Raw genomic sequence first — 18,592 nt, forward strand, 5'->3', positions numbered from 1 at the left:
AGATAGATTCCACCTTTATTTCACTTTTGAGGAAGTATTTCTTTCTTAATAAAGTTGAATTAATAGAGCATTAATAAACATTTAAGAGCTTAAAAATATTAACTACATAATCAATACTACTCAAATTTTAAGTATAACCTTAAAATTTTTTTATGGCAGATTTAAACCCATCAGTCTCTTAGAAACACTTCCCTTTGTTATCTCAGGGTTACTGAAAGCAAGCACGACTGAGATAAGAAATAGGATTAAAGGAATTACTATGTTAAATATCAGACTCTTGAAACTTGATATTATATAACTGAAAAAGAAAAACAAAAAAACTTTTGGTTTTAGAGCCGGTCTAAACTGTATACTTATATACCCTGATTTGAGTTTCATCTTCCTCATTTTAAAACCTACAATAAACACATCATAGGTTTAAGATTAATGAATTAATGTATCTACCTAGAACAAAGAAGGCAGATGTTCAATAAATTGGTTTCTTTTCTATCTGAAAAAGACTTTATCAAAAGCAGATTGAAGGAGACAGAGATATATTTTTAACTTTACTATTTTAAAAAAAAGTTTTCTAAACTGTAATTTCAGAATTAAAAAAAAAAAAAAACCTAATAGTGGAAGCAGAGAAAACTCCTCGGAAGAGCTAAAGTAATGCTTTCTTGGGAAGTGTGATCATTAATCCATGAGTTTTTTATCAGTATTTAGGACCTAGCTTTCCTATTGAAAATGTCTATTGGTTATATTCAAGAAGCTTTTGATGTGATTGTTCAAAAGTCAAAAAAGTAGGAGTTAACTAATGAAACTCATTGGGTCACAAAAAAAGACATGAAATCAGGTAAGGGCCAGGAGGAAAGAGGAAGGGAATAAGAGAGAATAACAGAGGGTAACTAGATCAAAATACATTAATTACGTGTGTGAAAATATCAAAATGAAACACACTGTTATATAAAATTAATGTATGGATTGAAAAAGGAAGAAGCAAATGTTTCATTTGTTCCAGTGGAAGACAAAGATACCCACTTAGAGAAGCATCAAGGAGTTGGCAGAGTTTTGAAAGAAGAGGCAAAGGTGCAGAACCAATCTTCTATGAACGACTTGGCTTGCCAGACAATACTAAGAAAAACAAGACTTTAAAGTAAAGCTGACTTACATGATCATATTTTCTGTAGCGCCTTTAAAGATGCTGGCATCAGGTAGTGTGAGTTGGATTTTATGTATATGCCTGTTTACATGTTCTTGTGTGTGTATGCACATATACAGGCACATAAACGTATGTGCACATGCATAAAAAGTCAAGTGTCTTCCTCAATCTCCCCTCACTGTAGTGATGACTTATTTGTACTTTAATAAACAAAGCTATCCTGAAGATCAGAATGCAAAGCAAAACTACTAGAGGACGGAAGTGGTAGCTCACACCTTTATTCCCAGAGCTTGGGAGATGGATCCCCAGAAGAATCTCAAGGAGTTCAAGGCTACCCTGGCTACAAAAGATTGAGCCACAAACAGATCCAGGTGGTGGTGGCTCACACCTTTAATCCCAGTGTTTGGGGGTCACACACCTTTAACCCCAGCACTAGGGAGGTGGAGACAGGAGCAGTATGGCTGGGTGGAAAGAGGAAGATAAAGGGCAAGAGACAAGAACTCACTGGAGTGTCTAGTCTGAGGATTTGTGGAGACAGGGTCTCGCCCTTCTGGTATGAAAATTTGGTAGATGTAAAAGGTCTCTCTAGGGTGGGGGTGGGGGTGCACGCCTTTAATCCCAGCACTCAGGAGGCAGAGGCAGGCCGGTCTCTGTGAGTTCGAGACCAGAAAAACCCTGTTTCAAAAAAAAAAAAATACTCTAGTGGCTTACTGCTCTGCTCCTCTGATCTTCAGCTTTAACCCCTTATCTGTATCTGTCTCTGGGATTTTGTTATTCATGCTACTAAGCTTCACCTTTTTTTTTTCAGATATGGTCTCTTATCGAATCTGTAAGAGAGTTTTACAGATCCAGCATTTCAGCTAATCAGGGATCCTCCTATATGTGCCTCCTCAATGGTGTGATTACAAGAGCAGGCGACATTGCAGGGCTTCCAACATGAGTGTTAGGAGCATGAACTCAGGTCCTCATGTTTATGTAGAAAGCATTTTAACAACTGAGCCCAACTGAATTTTAATTCTGTGTGATATGGGATGCCCTTCTGTATGCTGTGAATATTTTTTTATTACCATTGGTCAATAGCCACACTTAATAGAGCCAGTGGGGAAAAAACAAGCCAAGATAAAGGGAAAAGGAGGGTGGGTCAGGGAGGTAACACCATGGCCAAGTGGCAATACACATATTATTAGAAATGGGTTAATTTATATGTAGAGCTAGACAGTAATAAGTCTGAGCTAATAGGGCAAACAGTTTGTAATTGATATAAGCCTCTGAGTGGCTATTCGGGAACTGACGGGCAGGAGAGAAACCCACACTTATATCTGTGATGCATTGAAAGCCAAAGAGAAGGCTAACAAAGTAATTTTCAAAACTAACTTGATATTAAGGTCATTAAAAAAAGGAGACTAGTAATATGATGTTAGATAGCTATAACCTCAATTATGGAGAAGTTGAAGAACAATGTCTGTAAGTTTGAAGAAAGCCCAAACTACAAATTGAGGCCTTGTTTCAAAAACAAAATAAAGGAAAGCAAGCAAAAGTATCAGAGAATAATATAGTAGTAAATATTAGAAACAGTGAGCTCTAGGGTAAACTGTGGGGATGTCTGAAGCATGAGAGAAATATAATAGAGAAGAAAGTTTAAAAAAAAACTCAATTCAAAACATGAATCAGTTAAACGAATACTAACTAACTAGAGCTGGTATTGGAGAGAACAATAAACAAGATAGACTATAAATGTCAGCAATAAGGAATGATATTATTCTATTACATAAGTTCAGAGTACACCTTTGACTCTCTGGTACAAGAACATGGGGAAAAGTTTTTTAGTATATAGAAGCAAGAGAATAAGTAAGTCCTCAGTATAATATAAGAGTTTTATTATAGTAAGAGAAAGGAAAAGTCAGAGAATATAAAGGATGTATATAAATTCCAGACGGTACAACGGAAGTTTTCAGAAATTGGCATGGGATGGGATAAAAGAGCAATGGGTCTTGATTTGGATATCTAGCATAAACAAGGATAAGTTAGAATCTGAATAGACTTAATGGCTTCACAAAAGTCAATGGTGGAAAGGCTGTGTTAGTGGCTAGATACCTGGCAATAGGAAAGTGTAGCACAAATTCTAATTGGTCTTAACAATAAAAACCTAGAGTCAGATATTAGGGGTAAACATTGAGAGATCAGAGAAGCAGTGCGGTCAGCCACTACAGAGATCTTTTATCTCTATCAAATCCTCAGACTGCAGGAGTAATCCTGTCTCTACAAATCTCTAGACTACATCCTCAGACTGCATCTGAGCTCCTGCTTCCTCCGGCTTTATATTCCTCTCTCCGCCCAGCCATATCACTTCCCATCTCCACCTTCCTGGTACTGAGATTAAAAGTTGGGCCATCACCGCCTCGCTCTGTTTCTCTTTGAGACTGAATCAATACAGTATAGCCCAGAGTGGCCTTGACTGATAGAAAACCGTCTGTCTCTGTCCCCCGAGTCCTGAGATTAAAGTGTGTGCCACCACTGCCTGGCTTCTAGCAGCTTAGTTCTGCTCTCTGATCTTTTAGGCAAGCCTTATTTGTTAAAGCAAACAAAACATCATCACAGGAAAGAGAAATCTTGAAGGAAGAATATGTCACTGTCACTGTTAAGAGAAGCTTATCTGTTAAAGCAAGTACCACTCTAAACCCAGAGACCCTATCTTAATACTCAATCCCTGTCAATGAGAAAAGAAATCTGGGGACTTGAGGTTTTAGTTTCTGAATGTAAGTTCACATTTGACTGCTAATGATATAAAATGGGGTAGAAAAATGTTAATTCTTATTGACAAAGTAGAATCTAGGTAAGCTAAGTATATATGTTTCACCTCACAGATTCACTGAGATGAGTCTGAATGTCCAGTCAAGGCAGACAACTATTTTATTTATCCGAAACACAATAAGGTTCCGTGGCTAGATGATGGTGGCACACACCTTTAATACCAACACTCAGAAGGCAGAGGTAGGCAGAGTTTGAGGCCAACCTGGTCTACAGAGCAAGTTTCAGGACAGTCAGGGCTACACAGAAAAACCCTGTCTTGAAAAAACTAAACCAAAACCAAACAAACAAAAAACCCAATCAGGTCCCCTGAGAGTTTCCCCAGTGAAGAGATCTTTGCCTGCAACTTGCAGCGTTCTTTGTAATTTAAAACAGCAGTGCTGAGTGCCTATAAAGGATAAGGATCTGTGCTCTTTACCCAATGTTGTAGGGAGCTCTACAGTAAGTTAAATAGATTCCATACTATATTGTAAAAAAAAAAAAAAAGCGGGGCTGTAGAAATGGCTCAGAGGTTAAGAGCATTGCCTGCTCTTTCAAAGGTCCTGAGTTCAATTCCCAGCAACCACATGGTGGCTCACAACCATCTGTAATGGGGTCTGGTGCCCTCTTCTGGCCTGCAGGCATACACACAGACAGAATATTGTACACATAACAAATAAATAAATATTTTAAAAAAAAAGAAAGAAAAAAAGGATATAATGAAGGCTATGAGGGAAATATAACAAAATGCTACAGGAACATAAGTTATGAAGAAATTAATTCCTCACATAAATATCTCACTGGATTATTATCAAACTCTGAAACTCAGACATTACTGATAACAAAATTGAGAAGGAAAATAAAACTGTTATATTCAAGTTTTACCTGACAGTACCAGTAAGCTCAATAATTTTTTGCCTTTTCACATCAGCATCGTGTATGGCTGTTTCATGTTTCTCTTCCATTTTTCTCAACTTTTCTGCTGAGCTTTCCTTTAGTCTCTGAAGCTCTTGTTCCTGCTTTGATACCTGAAAAGCCAGTTTTCAGTTAAGTGCTTAAATTCAATCACACCCCAACATTATACAGAAGAAAAATACTTTCATATGATTATAGTCTAACCTATCATTTAGTTTCAAGATGTATTCCAAAAATCAAAGTAAGCTTGGTGTGGTAGAATTTAACTATAGTCTTAGATACTGGAAACGCTGAGGCAGAGAGACTGCCTGATTGCATGAGTCGAGGAACTCAAAACCAGTCTAGGCAATATAAAAAGACCCCATTTCAAAAATTAAATTTAATAATAACAGTATAATTAAAATATAAATCAGGATGCTTTGAAACCAGAAAAGCATAACTAACTGTTTAATAGGTAAGTCATTCATAATCACTTCCTGTTTTCACAGAAGTGAGCACATTGAACAGTAAGTGACAGCTGAGTCTGGTGCTTGGGTGCTACAGGTGAGACCTGAATCCCTCATCAGCACCACAATGAAGAAAAGGGAAGACAAAGATAACAGAGAGGAAGAACACAATAGTAAAAATTTCCCTTTCTGTTATCCCGATGAGAAGAGTTCTTTTGAGATGGGCAGTGGTGGCTCATGCCTTTAATCCCAGCACTCAGGAGGCAGAGGCAGGAGGATCTCTCTGAGTCTGAGGCCATCCTGATCTACAGAGCAAGTTCCAATACAGCCAAGGCTACACTGAGAAACAAAACAAAACCAAGTTCTTTCTTCTTATTTCAAAAAAAGGGAGAGGGTGGTTGAAGATGAATCCAGACTTTCTGTCTCTCTCTCTCTCTCTGTCTCTCTCTCTCTCTCTCCATATATATATATATACATATATATATGTATATATATATATACACACACATACATACACACACATACATATATATGACAAAAAGTTATGATTATCCTAAAATCAGAAAATTTATGTTTTTATAACTTTTTCTTTTAAAAGATAAAAACAGAATATATATGAAAGATATTGAGACAAAGTTGATATTGAATAAAAGAAAAAAGATTACTCGCCTTTAATCCCAACACTCAGGAGGAAGAGGCAGGCAGCATCTGTAAATCTGAGGCCAGCCTGGTCTACAGAGTGAGTTCCAGGAGAGGCTTCAAAGCTACAGAGAAACCATATCTTGAAAAACAAACAAAAAAGACAAAAAAGGACCAGCGCGGCGGCAGACGCAAGCGGCGGGACAGGCGCACAATAACGAGAGCAGATCACCCCACTACAATTAAATCAAAGATGCAGGCCTTTTGTTGGCGAGGTCACTGGCAAACAGGGAGCCTGGTCCTGTCCTGAAGACCCTTCTGAGGGGTGAGAGGGTTCTTGGCCTGCGGCAGGCGCCAGGAAACAGAGCGAGGGTATTTTGTAAGCGGAGCCCTTGGCCAGCAGGGAAACCTGATCCAGTTTTAAAAGACCCACTAGATAGGATCGATAGGAGGAGATGGGCAGGCGCCAAGGCAAGAATTCACCCAATAATCTGAAAAACAACATGAAAACACCAGAACCCAATGATCTTACAACAGAAGTATTTGAACACCCTAACACAGAAGAAGTGGAAAAAATTGACTTTATGAAAGCAATAGAGTCCCTTAAACAACATGTAAAAAATGCCCTTATAGAAATGGATGGGAAGTATAACAAAAGGTTTGAAGAAATGAGTAAATACGTACATGATACCCTGGGAAACCAAGAAAAAAAACGATCAAACAGGTAATGGAAACAGTTCAAGAATTGAAATCTGAAATGAAGGCAAGGAAGAAAACACCAACTGAGGATTAGCTGGATATGAAAAATCTAGGTCAATGAGCAGAGTCTACAGAAACAAGCATAATCAATAGAATACAAGAGATAGAAGAAAGAATCTCAGATTCTGAAGACACAATAGAGAAAATAAATGCACAGATCAAAGAAAACAGCAAAGCCAACAAATTTTCAACACAAAACATTCAGGAAATATGGGACACAATAAAAAGACCAAACCTAAGAATAATAAGAATAGAAGAAGGAGAAGAGTCACAGCTCAAAGGCCCAGAAAATATTTTTTTGTTTTTTTTAATGTTTTTTTATTTTTTTAAAATTTATTTATTTATTAAAGATTTCTGTCTCTTCCCCGCCACCGCCTCCCATTTCCCTCCCCCTCCCCCATATAAGTCCTCCCCCCTCCACCCGAAAAGCAATCAGGGTTCCCTGTCCTGTGGGAAGTCCAAGGAACCCCCATTTCCATCCAGGTCTAGTAAGTTGAGCATCCAAACTGCCTAGGCTCCCACAAAGCCAGTACGTGCAGTAGGATCAGAAACCCATTGCCATTGTTCTTGAGTTCTCAGTAGTCCTCATTGTCCGCTATGTTCAGAGAGTCCGGTTTTATCCCATGCTTTTCCAGACCCAGGCCAGCTGGTCTTGGTGAGTTCCCAGTAGAACATCCCCATTGTCTCAGTGTGTGGGTGCACCCCTCGTGGTCCTGAGTTCCTTGCTCGTGCTCTCTCTCCTTCTGCTCCTGATTTGGACCTTGAGATTTCAGTCCTGTGCTCCAATGTGGGTCTCTGTCTCTGTCTCCCCCAGAAAATATTTTTAACAAAATTATGGAAGAAAACTTTCTCAACATAAAGAAGAATATTCATTTAAATATTCAAGAAGCATACAGAACACCAAACAGACTGGATCAAAGAAAAACATCTCCTCACCGTATAATAATCAAAATACAAAATATACAGGTTAAAGAAAGAATATTAAGAGCTGCAAAGGAAAAAGGGCAAGTAACTTATAGAGGTAAACCGATCAGACTTACACCTGACTTCTCTATGGAAACCATGAAAGCCAGAAGGTCCTGGATAGAGGTACTGCAGAAACTAAGAGACCATGGATGCAAACCCAAACTACTATACCCAGCCAAGCTATTGTTCACTATCAATGGAGAAAACAAGACATTCCAGGATAAGAACAAATTTAAACAATACATAGCCACAAATCCAGCCCTACAGAAAGTAATACAAGGAAAATCGCAACCCAGGGACTCCAACATTGCCAACACTGCCTACAATAACTCAGGCATCTAGCTACCCTTCACCAGCACATCTTAAAGAAGGGAGACACACAAACTCTACTACCAAAAACAATAAGAATAACAGGAGTAAACAACCACTGGTCATTAATATCACTTAATATTAATGGGCTCAATTCACCTATAAAAAGGCACAGGCTAAGAGATTGGATACGAAAACAGGATCCAACATTCTGCTGTTTGCAAGAAACACATCTCGACCACAAAGACAGGCATCTACTCAGAGTAAAGGATTGGGAAAAGGCGTTTCAAGCAAATGGTCCTAAGAAAAAGGCAGGTGTGGCCATACTAATTTCTAACAAAACTGACTTCAAACTAAAATCAATCAGAAGAGATCGAGATGGATTCTTTATACTCATAACAGGAACAATTCATCAGGATGAAGTCTCAATCCTGAATATCTATGCCCCTAATATAAAAGCACCCACTTACGTAAAAGAAATATTACTAGAACGCAAGGCAGACATCAAACCACACACACTAGTAGTAGGAGACTTCAACACACCTCTCTCTCCAAGGGACAGGTCAATCAGACAGAAACCTAATAGAGAATTAAAAGAATTATTGGAGGTAATGAAGCAAATGGACTTAACAGACACCTATAGAACACTCCACCCAAATAGGAAAGAATATACCTTCTTCTCTGCAGCTCATGGAACCTTCTCGAAAATTGACCACATACTTGGAAACAAAGGAAACCTCCACAGATACAAAAAAATATCAGTGTCCACCTGTGTCTTATCTGATCACCACGGATTAAAGTTAGAAGGCAACAACAATGCTACCCCCAGAAAGCCAACAAACTCATGGAAACTGAACAGTCAACTACTGAACCACACCTGGGTCAAGGAAGAAATTAAGAAAGAAATTAAAATCTTCCTTGAATTTAATCAAAATAAAGGGACAACATACTCAAACCTATGGGACACTATGAAAGCAGTGCTAAGAGGAAAGTTCATAGCACTAAGTGCCCACTTAAAGAAAACAGAGTATCAGTCCGAACACACTGAACCTGATAGAAGAGAAAGTGGGAAGTACTCTACAACACATGGGCACAGGAGACCACTTCCTACATATAACCCCAGCAGCACAGACATTAAGGGCCTCATTGAATAAATGGGACCTCCTGAGATTGAGAAGCTTCTGTAAAGCAAAGGACACCCACTGATTGGGAGAAGATCTTCACCAACCCCGCAACTGACAAAGGTCTGATCTCCAAAATATATAAAGAACTCAAGAAACTAGACCGTAAAAGGCTAATCAACCCAATTATAAAATGGGGCACTGAGCTGAACAGAGAATTCTCAACAGAAGAACTTCAAATGGCCAAAAGACACTTAAGGTCATGCTCAACTTCCTTAGCGATCAGGGAAATGCAAATCAAGACAACTTTAAGATACCATCTTACACCTGTCAGAGTGGCTAAAATCAAAAACACCAATGATAGCCTTTGCTGGAGAGGTTGTGGAGAAAGGGGTACACTCATCCATTGCTGGTGGGAATGCAAACTTGTGCAACCACTCTGGAAAGCTGTGTGGCGGTTTCTCAGGAAATTCGGGATCAACCTACCCCTGGACCCAGCAATACCACTCTTGGGAATATACCCAAGAAGAGGCCCTATCATACAACAAAAGAATATGCTCAACTATGTTCATAGCAGCATTGTTTGTAATAGCCAGAACCTGGAAACAACCTAGATGCCCTTCAATGGAAGAATGGATGAAGAAAGTATGAAATATATACATATTAGAGTATTACTCAGCAGTAAAAAACAAGGACTTCTTGAATTTTGCATACAAATGGATGGAAATAGAAAACACTATCCTGAGTCAGGTAAGCCAGACCCAAAAAGAGGAACATGGGATGTACTCACTCATATTTGGTTTCTAGCCATAAATAAAGGACATTGAGCCTATAATTTGCGAGCCTAGAGAAGCTAAATAAGAAGGTGAATCCAAAGACAAACATATAGGCATCCTCCTGAATATTAACCTTCATCAGGCGATGAAAGGAGACAGAGACAGAGACCCACATTGGAGCACCGGACAGAAATCTCCAGGTCCAAATCAGGAGCAGAAGGAGAGAGAGCACGAGCAAGGAACTCAGGACCGCAAGGGGCACACCCACACACTGAGACAATGGGGATATTCTATCGGGAATTCACCAAGGCCAGCTGGCCTGGGTCTGAAAAAGCATGGGATAAAACCGGACTTGCTGAACATAGCGGACAGTGAGGACTACTGAGAACTCAAGAACAATGGCAATGGGTTTTTGATCCTACTGCACGTCCTGGCTTTGGGGGAGCCTAGGCAGTTTGGATGCTCACCTTACTAAACCTGGATGGAGGTGGGCGGCCCTTGGACTTCCCACAGGTCAGGGAACCCTGATTGCTCTTTGAGCTGATGAGGGAGAGGGACTTGATCGGGGGAGGGAAATGGGAGGCGGTGGCGGGGAAGAGGCAGAAGTCTTTAATAAACAATATTTAAATAAATAAAATAAAATAAATAAAAAATAAAAATTACCAAATATAAAAAAAGACAAAAAAGACAAAAAAGAAAAAGAAGGAAAGAAAAAAAAGAAAAAGAAAAATTAAGACTCTAGAGTCAAAGTGTTAGGAGTCTTTCAGTGGAATGATGACTTCTTCATTTTCTTTAAACAAATCTTTGCTGTGGTCTTGGAGACTGAACCCACAGTCTTGTGTGTACTATACAACCACTTTACCACAAGTTACAATCCCACGATCATAACTTACATGTGTTCTATTTTGGGGAAAGGGACTCTTCTTTTATTGTATTGTTTTTTCAGTTCTTTAAAGGATACTATACCACATGTGGTATTCAAAATGGAGACATCAGAAGACATAATAATTCATATAGGTATTAAATTTATAGATTCAAGAAAAAAATTCAGTCAAGGAGTCTAAATTATAATAAAATTTTGTGGCATTATAAGTATTGTCACCATAGTATGAGATTTAGATCTGAGTACATTTTCTTGATTAAAAATCTGCAAATGATCTTTAAATTCTATTCCATAAAAATTCCAACTATTTTTACCCAACAATATACCTGCTTTTCAAGTTTGGCCTGAATGTCTTCGAGCTCTCCGTTTCTGAGTGTCTCCTGCTGTAACATCTGCTGCTGCTGCTGGAGAGTGTGCTGCAGAACTGCATTCTGCTCGCTCGTCTCCTGAAGACTATGACTCTTCACCTTTAGCTCTTTCTGCAAACAGTATACCTAGCAGAGAGATATATTCCTTGTTACAATGAATGTTTCAAATAAAAACAGCTCCGTAATTATCCCACTTCTCATGTATTCCAGTTGGTCCCGGAGAAGGGCATGGTTCATTAGTCTGCCTGGGAGAAGAAGATAGGATAGGGTTGTTCCTATAAAAGTTATGGATACAGGAAGATCCTGACAGGAGATGAAGATAGGGTTGTTCCTATAAAAGGTTGTGAATACAGGAAGATGCTGACAGGAGATGAAGATAGGGTTGTTCCTATAAAAGGTTGTGAATACAGGAAGATGCTGACAGGAGATGAAGATAGGGTTGTTCCTATAAAAGGTTGTGAATACAGGAAGATGCTGACAGGAGATGAAGATATGGTTGTTCCTATAAAAGGTATGGATACAGGAAGATGCTGACAGGGCTTGCTCTTGTTTGGCATCATTGTGAAATGTTCCCATGCGGTGCATTGTTTGGGCTGGCTAGGATTCTGAAACATATTTCTTTCTGAGAAGGAAAGCATTTTAATACTTATGGACTGGTGTGGTAGTTTAAATGTAATTGGGTCCTATAAATCCATAGGAAGCAGCACTATTGGGAGGTGTAGCCTTGTTGAAGGAATAGTGTCACTGTGGGGGTGGGCTTTGAGGTCTCTTTTGCTTAAGCTTCGGTCAGTGTCACACAGATCACTTCCTGTTGCCTGCAAGATACAGGACCCTTCACTACAGCTACAACACCATATCTGCCTGTACTTCACCATGTTCCACCATGATGATAATGGACTGAACCTCTCAACTGTAAGCAAGCCATACCAATTAAATGTTTTCTGTTATAAGAGCTGCCATGGTTATAGTGTCTCTTTATAGCAACAGAAACCCTACGACAGTTGATCAACTATTCTTATGTGACCTTTTACTTTGAAGTCATAAACAGCTTCCTTTAGGTACTGAGACCACACACCATCATCTCATCTTTTACTGTAACAGGAAAGAGAATGCTCTGTGCAACCCACCCCAGAAAGGGAAAGTCAGAGGTAGCTCTGGATTGATCTACAGTGCATTTAATGAACCTTCTTTTCCATTTATAGATATAAAACCAAAATTACTACATAATAAAATCAGGTGATATTTATCATACTACATAGTGTTATTATTATAGTAGTTTGTAAAATTATATCACAACAAATTGATCCAGAATATTCATATTCCAACACATAAAGTAATAACAATATCAACTACAAAACTTCTCTACAAATATTTAAGGTCTTAGTATGCTGGTCTCCAAAATTTCTTTAAAAGACGTCTTTAAGGTAGGTATGACGGTGCATAGGTAAAATCCCAGCCCGTAGGAGGCTAAAGCAGGAGGATTATGATTTAGAAGCTGCCTAGAGGTTACACAGCAAGGCCTTGCCTGTGTATGTGGGTGGATGCTGAGGTTGTAGAGATAATAAGACAACTCTTAATAAATGGTGTGGGACCATGGTCTATATTCTGTCAGTTATATTTTAAATAAATGCTGATTGGCCAGTAGCCAGGCAGGAAGTATAGGCAGGACAACCAGACAGGAAGTAGAGGCGGGTCAATGAGAACAAGAGAATTCTGGGAAGGAGGAAGCCCATTCCTCTGCAGTCCTAGCCCAGCCACAGAAGAAGCAAGATGTGACTACCTCACTGAAAAAGGTACTGAGCCACATGGCTAACATAGATAAGAATAATGGGCTAATATAAGTTATGAGAGTTAATAAGAAGCCTGAGCTAGTGGGTCAATCAGTTTATGATTAATATAGACCTCTGTGTGATTTCTTTGGGACTTAACAGCTGTGGGAACTGGGCAGGACAAAAGCCTTAGACAACAAATGAAAGTCTTAATTTTTGTTTCACGTGTGTGTACATGTAGAGATAAGAGGAAAACTTGGAGGAGTTCTCTCCTTCCACCGTGTGGGTACTAGGGAGAGCACACAGGTTTTACTTGCCAAGCCAACTCTTCAGCCTTTTAGAAAAGGTCTTTAGTAACTGAAAATTTTACTCAATAAAGTTTAAAAATTGTTAAACCTAATTTTTTTAAAAAATAGTACCTCACTATGTAGCCATTGATGGCTTATAACTAAGTAGCTCAGGCCTGCCTACAACTCACCGTCCTCGTAAGTAGCAACCCAAGGGCTGGGAGTTTAAGTCTGTACCACCACATCCACCTTCTAAAGCTGATTCTTAACTCTTCAGGCAAGAAGAAACAATTTTTTTTAAGTTTTGCCAGCACAAGGGTAGTAGAGGTAGGTGAATCTCCAAGTTCAAGGCTAGCCTGGTCTACAGAATGACTTTTAGGATTGTTTCCAAAAAACCACAACCACCACCACCAACAAAAAGTTTTGAAAAATTTTAAACTCCTACGTCTAAAACAATGCTTTAAATATTATTCAATTTATATTAAAAATACTATGTAATAATTATAACTTACTATTTTGATGGCCTAAAAATAAGTGAATTTGAATTTTAAGGTATTTTATGCTATACTGAAATAAAGTCTGTTCTTTAAAGAATATATAATTTAAAATATGTTTTTAGTGTCATATATATAAAGGCTACACTGGTCTACAATGTGAGTTACAGGACAGCCTGCACTGTTAGACAGAAACCTTGTCTCAAAACAAACAAAAATTACATTTAATGTCCTCTTTCTACAGATGTATGTTTAGAGCATATGAAGGCGATGAGGATGTAACTCAGTGGGGCGTCTGCCTAGTGTGTGATGTTTGAATGAGAATGGCTCCCAGAGGCGCAGATATTACAATACTTTGTCCCCAGTGGGAGGAACTATTTGGGAAAGATTAGGAAGTGTGTGACATTGTTAGAGCACGTGTGTCACTGGGGGTAAATTTAAAGTTTCAAGAGACACAGCCATTCCTAGTTAGTTCTCTGCCTCACAACAGTGGCTACTGCTCCAGTCCCATTCCTGCTGCTACGCCTGACACGTCTGCTGGTCAAGGACTCACCCTCTGAAACTGGAAGTCCCAAATAACCTCTTCCTTCTCTAAGGTGCCTTGGTCATAGTGTCTTATCACAGTGGTAGAAAAGTAATTTGATACCCAGCACACCTTTCCCAGCACCATATAAACATACACAAATGTTTGTACACACCTGTAATCCTAGCACTTGATAATCAGAAGCAGGAAGATCATAAATTCTATACCATCAGTTATATAGAGAGTCTGAGGTTAGCCTTGGATAACCGAGGCCAACTTTGTCTTTCAATAACCCAAACAAAATAAAGCATATTGAGAAAAATTAAAAAATTAACAATACCAACAAGCATTTGAAAATTTTGCTAAATAAAAGAATAATTTACCTCTTCAGACTTCTTCTTCAGCTGTTTTTCAAATTTTTCCTTATTTCCTTCCAACTGATTCAAATGCAAAGCAAGTTCTTCCCTACAGATTTCTAAAGCTGAGTCCAGTTGTCTGACCTAAAGTTAAAAAAAAGCAAAGTATAAAATAAAAAAAAGAAAGAAAAGAAAAATCAAGGCACTTGGGAGGGAGAGACAGGTAAATCTCTATGAGTTCCAGGGTAGCCTGGTCTACACAGTGAGTTCAGGACATCCAGGGTTATGTAGAGAGACGCTGTCTCAAAAAACAAAACACTGAATTATTAATTAATGAATATTTATTATTTGTACAATATTTAACAGATTGATCTCCTAAGGTTACTTTACCGCTTGAAACACTAAAATCAGGTCAGTAAGATAGCTAAGTCAGCAAAGGCACTTTCCTGCGCAAGCCTGGTGGCCTGAGACTGACTCCCAGAACCTCTAGTGGAAGAGAGCAGTCAACTCAGCAAAGCTCTCCTGACCTCCACCCATCTGCTGCAACACCTGCACACGTGCACTGCAGCAAACAATTGCAGCACACAGAGTAATACACAAAATTTAAACCTGAGATAGGTCTATTCAGAGTATGAAATGATCTGACAGGAGAGATTGGCTGAAAAAGCTCATTCATCAAGGCAAACCAGGGAACGAGGAGAAGCAAGAACAGTCCTGAACAACACAGGTATAGCAGCACGTTCTAGAAAGAGGGTCGTGCTCAGGGCAAGGCAGTCGGAAGGGCAACAGTGAAACGCTGGAAGTTTAAATTTGTCAGGAATAAGTCATTTGAAATAATGTCAAATAGAAACCCCAAAACACTCCCTTAAGAAGGCAAGCTTATTATTTCTTAAGCCTAGACCAATGAAATAGGAAAGTGAGTACAGATATCCTACAAATGTTGCTAAGATGAGAATATTTGGAAATGTTGGTTTGTGAAGAAAAAATTTATCACACAGGAAAAACATCTTCTTTGCTTAGTACCTGTGAAAAATATTCTTTAAAAATCCAGGGGCTGGAGAGATGGCTCAGAGGTTAAGAGCATTGCCTCCTCTTCTAGAGGTCCTGAGTTTGATTCCCAGAAACCACATGGTGGCTCACAGCCATCTGCAATGGGGTCTGGTGCTCTCTTCTGGTACACACAGACAGAATATTGTATACATAATTAATAAATATTTTTAAAAAACCAATAACATGACTCAAGTGTTTATGTGTTATGTGTAATGCTTTGTGTTATCTAATATTAAAGAGCAAATCAAATTTAGTAACTAAAAAAAAAATTAGCTCAAAATACATGTCCATACCCTTCTATTACTAAGATTCTTACCTTGCTTTTTTCTTTCCCCTTATAATGTTGAGTTTTAATTTTGCAGGGGAAATTAAAACATCTTTTCTCTGAATAAAAACATCACATTTGAAACTATGAAAGAAATTTCAACAAGACTGGAGAGAAAAAAGAGAAACTTTCTTCTCAGGAACTATTTGAAGCTGTGAGTCAATGGTCTTTTATCCTGTTACATGTATTATTTTTAATAAAACGCTGATTGGCCTGTAGCCAGGCAGGATAGGTGAGGCGACCAGGCAGGATGAAGAGGCAGGGTGACCATAACAGGAGAATGCTGGGAAAAGGAAAGGTCAGTCTGCAGTTGTCACCCAGCTGCAGAGGAAGCAAGATGAGAATCCCTCATTGACAGAAGTACTAAGTAAGCCATGTGTCTTACACAATTTGACATTAAAAAATCGCCCTAGTAATTCTTTCTAAAAGGGAATTCTGAAGCCACCATTATGAGAGACTATCTTAGTTTGTTTATATAACTACTGACAGCCAAGAAGGCTGCCATTATGAATGACTATCTCACTTTAAAAAAAAACTGTTGTCCTAGTAACAACAATTTTTAAAGATTAACATTTTTAAATTGTGTGTATGTGTCTGTCTGCCTGTCTTTCTGTGGATTTGTGCACATGTGAATTCAGGTGTCAGATCCCCCTGGGGCTGAAGTTAAGAGGCAGGTGCAAAGATACCCAGGGTGAGTGCGGGGAACCAGATTGGAGTCCTTTGTAAAAGAAGTTTATCTGCGAGAGAAAACCATCTCTGAAGTCCTTAGTTTTAAAACTTTAAATAAACAGCTGAGTTAATCCACACAAGCACAGTGGTACAGGCCTTTAATCCCAGCACTCTGGAGGCAGAAGCAGACAGACCTATGAGTTTGAGGCCAGACTGGTCTCAAGAGAGATCTAGGATGACCAGTGCTATGCAGAGAAACCCTGTCTAGATAGACAGGCAGGCAGACATACAGACAGACAGAAGATAGAAAAGCAAAAACCCTTGTTATGTTATCTCTCTTAAGCAAGAGAATGGGCATTAGTACCTGATAATAATACAATAAATTACTCTGATAGGATTCATTAAAAGATGATAAAACCCATTGTTACAAGGTTACTGAGAAATCAGACATTCCCAAACCACTCCAAAGACAGTCCAATAAAATTCCTCTTAAACTAGTGACATCTGAGGGCTGGGCTGTGGTTCAGTGGAAGAAGACAGCATACATAAGGACAACATGCCTGCTGGGCAGTGGTAGCGCAGGCCTTTAATCCCAACACTTGGGAGGCAGGCAGAGCTCTGTGAATTTGAGACCAGCTTGGTCTACAGAGAGAGTTCCAAAACAGCCAGGGTACACAGAAAAAGCCTGTTTCAAAGAAACAATAACAAACCGGGCAGTGGTGGTGCATGCCATTAACCTCAGCACTCGAGAGGCAGAGACAGGCAGATCTCTATGATTTTGAGGCCAGACTGGTCAATAGTGCAAGATCAGGGACAGCCACAGCTGTTACACAGAAAAACCTTGTCACAAAAAAATAACAACAAAAAAGGCCAGGCAGTGTGGCGACCTCGACCTCGGCACTCAGAAGGTAGAGATCTCTGTGAGTTCAAGGTCAGCCTCAGCTACAGAAGGCAGTGCATTCCAGGACAGGTTCCAAAGCTGCAGAGAAAACCTGTCTCAAAAACCAAAAAAGAAAAAAAGAAACAAACCAAACAAACAAAAACCAAGAAAAACCAATAAAAAAAAAGGACAGCATATATAAGGCCCTGGGTTTGATATTTTAAAAAAAATGTCTAAGATACATCAATCACTACACGTTCAGGAAGTTGTCAAGACTAACACAGAAGATGGCTAGATATTCTGGAAGTCTAAAAAGTTCCAAGGTTATACTGATGCGTTAACTAGCAGAACTATAAAGAATATTTAGGTAATTGGGAAGCTGTTAAACAACACCTTCCCTCAGGCGGCTACCAAAAAGCAAGAATGTGTATGGGAAAGGTGATGCATACATAAGCATGCATGGATGTGGTGAGGGAAATGGGCGATGTAAGTACAGCTATAGCTTTAGTGACAGAGTAGCTAGGTGTCCTTGTACTATTCTTTGAATTCTTTTGTGGGTTTGACATTTTAAAAACAGAGTTATGTAAAAATTAATAAATCAAGCAAAACCAATGAATAACAAAAAGATTTCTTATGTTACAAAGTTTATCTTAATCCTATGTAAATAATCAACATGTACTGTATATAAACTTCTTGTACATGAATAAAATCAGAACAACTAGTGTGCTGCACCAAATGACCTCCTCTGGTGCACAGTGACAACCCGAGGATGTGCAGCTTCAGTAATGCTCATTTGTCCACAAATTCATTGGGAGAGGCAGAGAATCCGAAGAGAAAGTAAACAGAAATTATAGGGAAGAAAGAAATATAATTTAAACCTAAGGCATGGTCTTTCAACAATCTATTTAACAGGTAACAAACACATTTGTTTACTTTATGGATATTGTTACCTGTTCAGAATTATTTTATTTATGTTGGTGTTAGGAATCAAATGCAGGGCTGTGAACACACTTGGCAAGGGGCCTAATACTGAGCAACATCTTCAGATTCATCAAACTTTTAGTTCTCACTGACCACACTTGAAAATGCGATTTTAAACTGACAGTTTGAACTTTCCTACACACAGTTCATA

At 38.9% G+C, this 18,592-nt stretch overlaps 1 protein-coding gene across 6 annotated transcripts in view; it reads right to left on the minus strand.

The window, feature by feature from the left end:
* Window positions 1-18,592, minus strand: part of Ccdc18 (coiled-coil domain containing 18) — a 148,424-nt gene that overhangs the window by 62,329 nt on the left and 67,503 nt on the right. For all 6 annotated transcript variants that reach the window (XM_075943995.1, XM_075943998.1, XM_075943994.1 and 3 more), the window contains 3 exons: window positions 14,564-14,680; window positions 11,066-11,233; window positions 4,811-4,953 (listed from right to left, as the gene is read on the minus strand). In XM_075943995.1, the coding sequence (XP_075800110.1) occupies window positions 4,811-4,953; window positions 11,066-11,233; window positions 14,564-14,680 (428 nt within the window). The remainder of the gene's footprint in view (window positions 1-4,810; window positions 4,954-11,065; window positions 11,234-14,563; window positions 14,681-18,592) is intronic.

Source organism: Microtus pennsylvanicus, chromosome 12 (assembly GCF_037038515.1).
Source record: "Microtus pennsylvanicus isolate mMicPen1 chromosome 12, mMicPen1.hap1, whole genome shotgun sequence".
Classification (NCBI taxonomy): Eukaryota; Metazoa; Chordata; class Mammalia; order Rodentia; family Cricetidae; genus Microtus; species Microtus pennsylvanicus.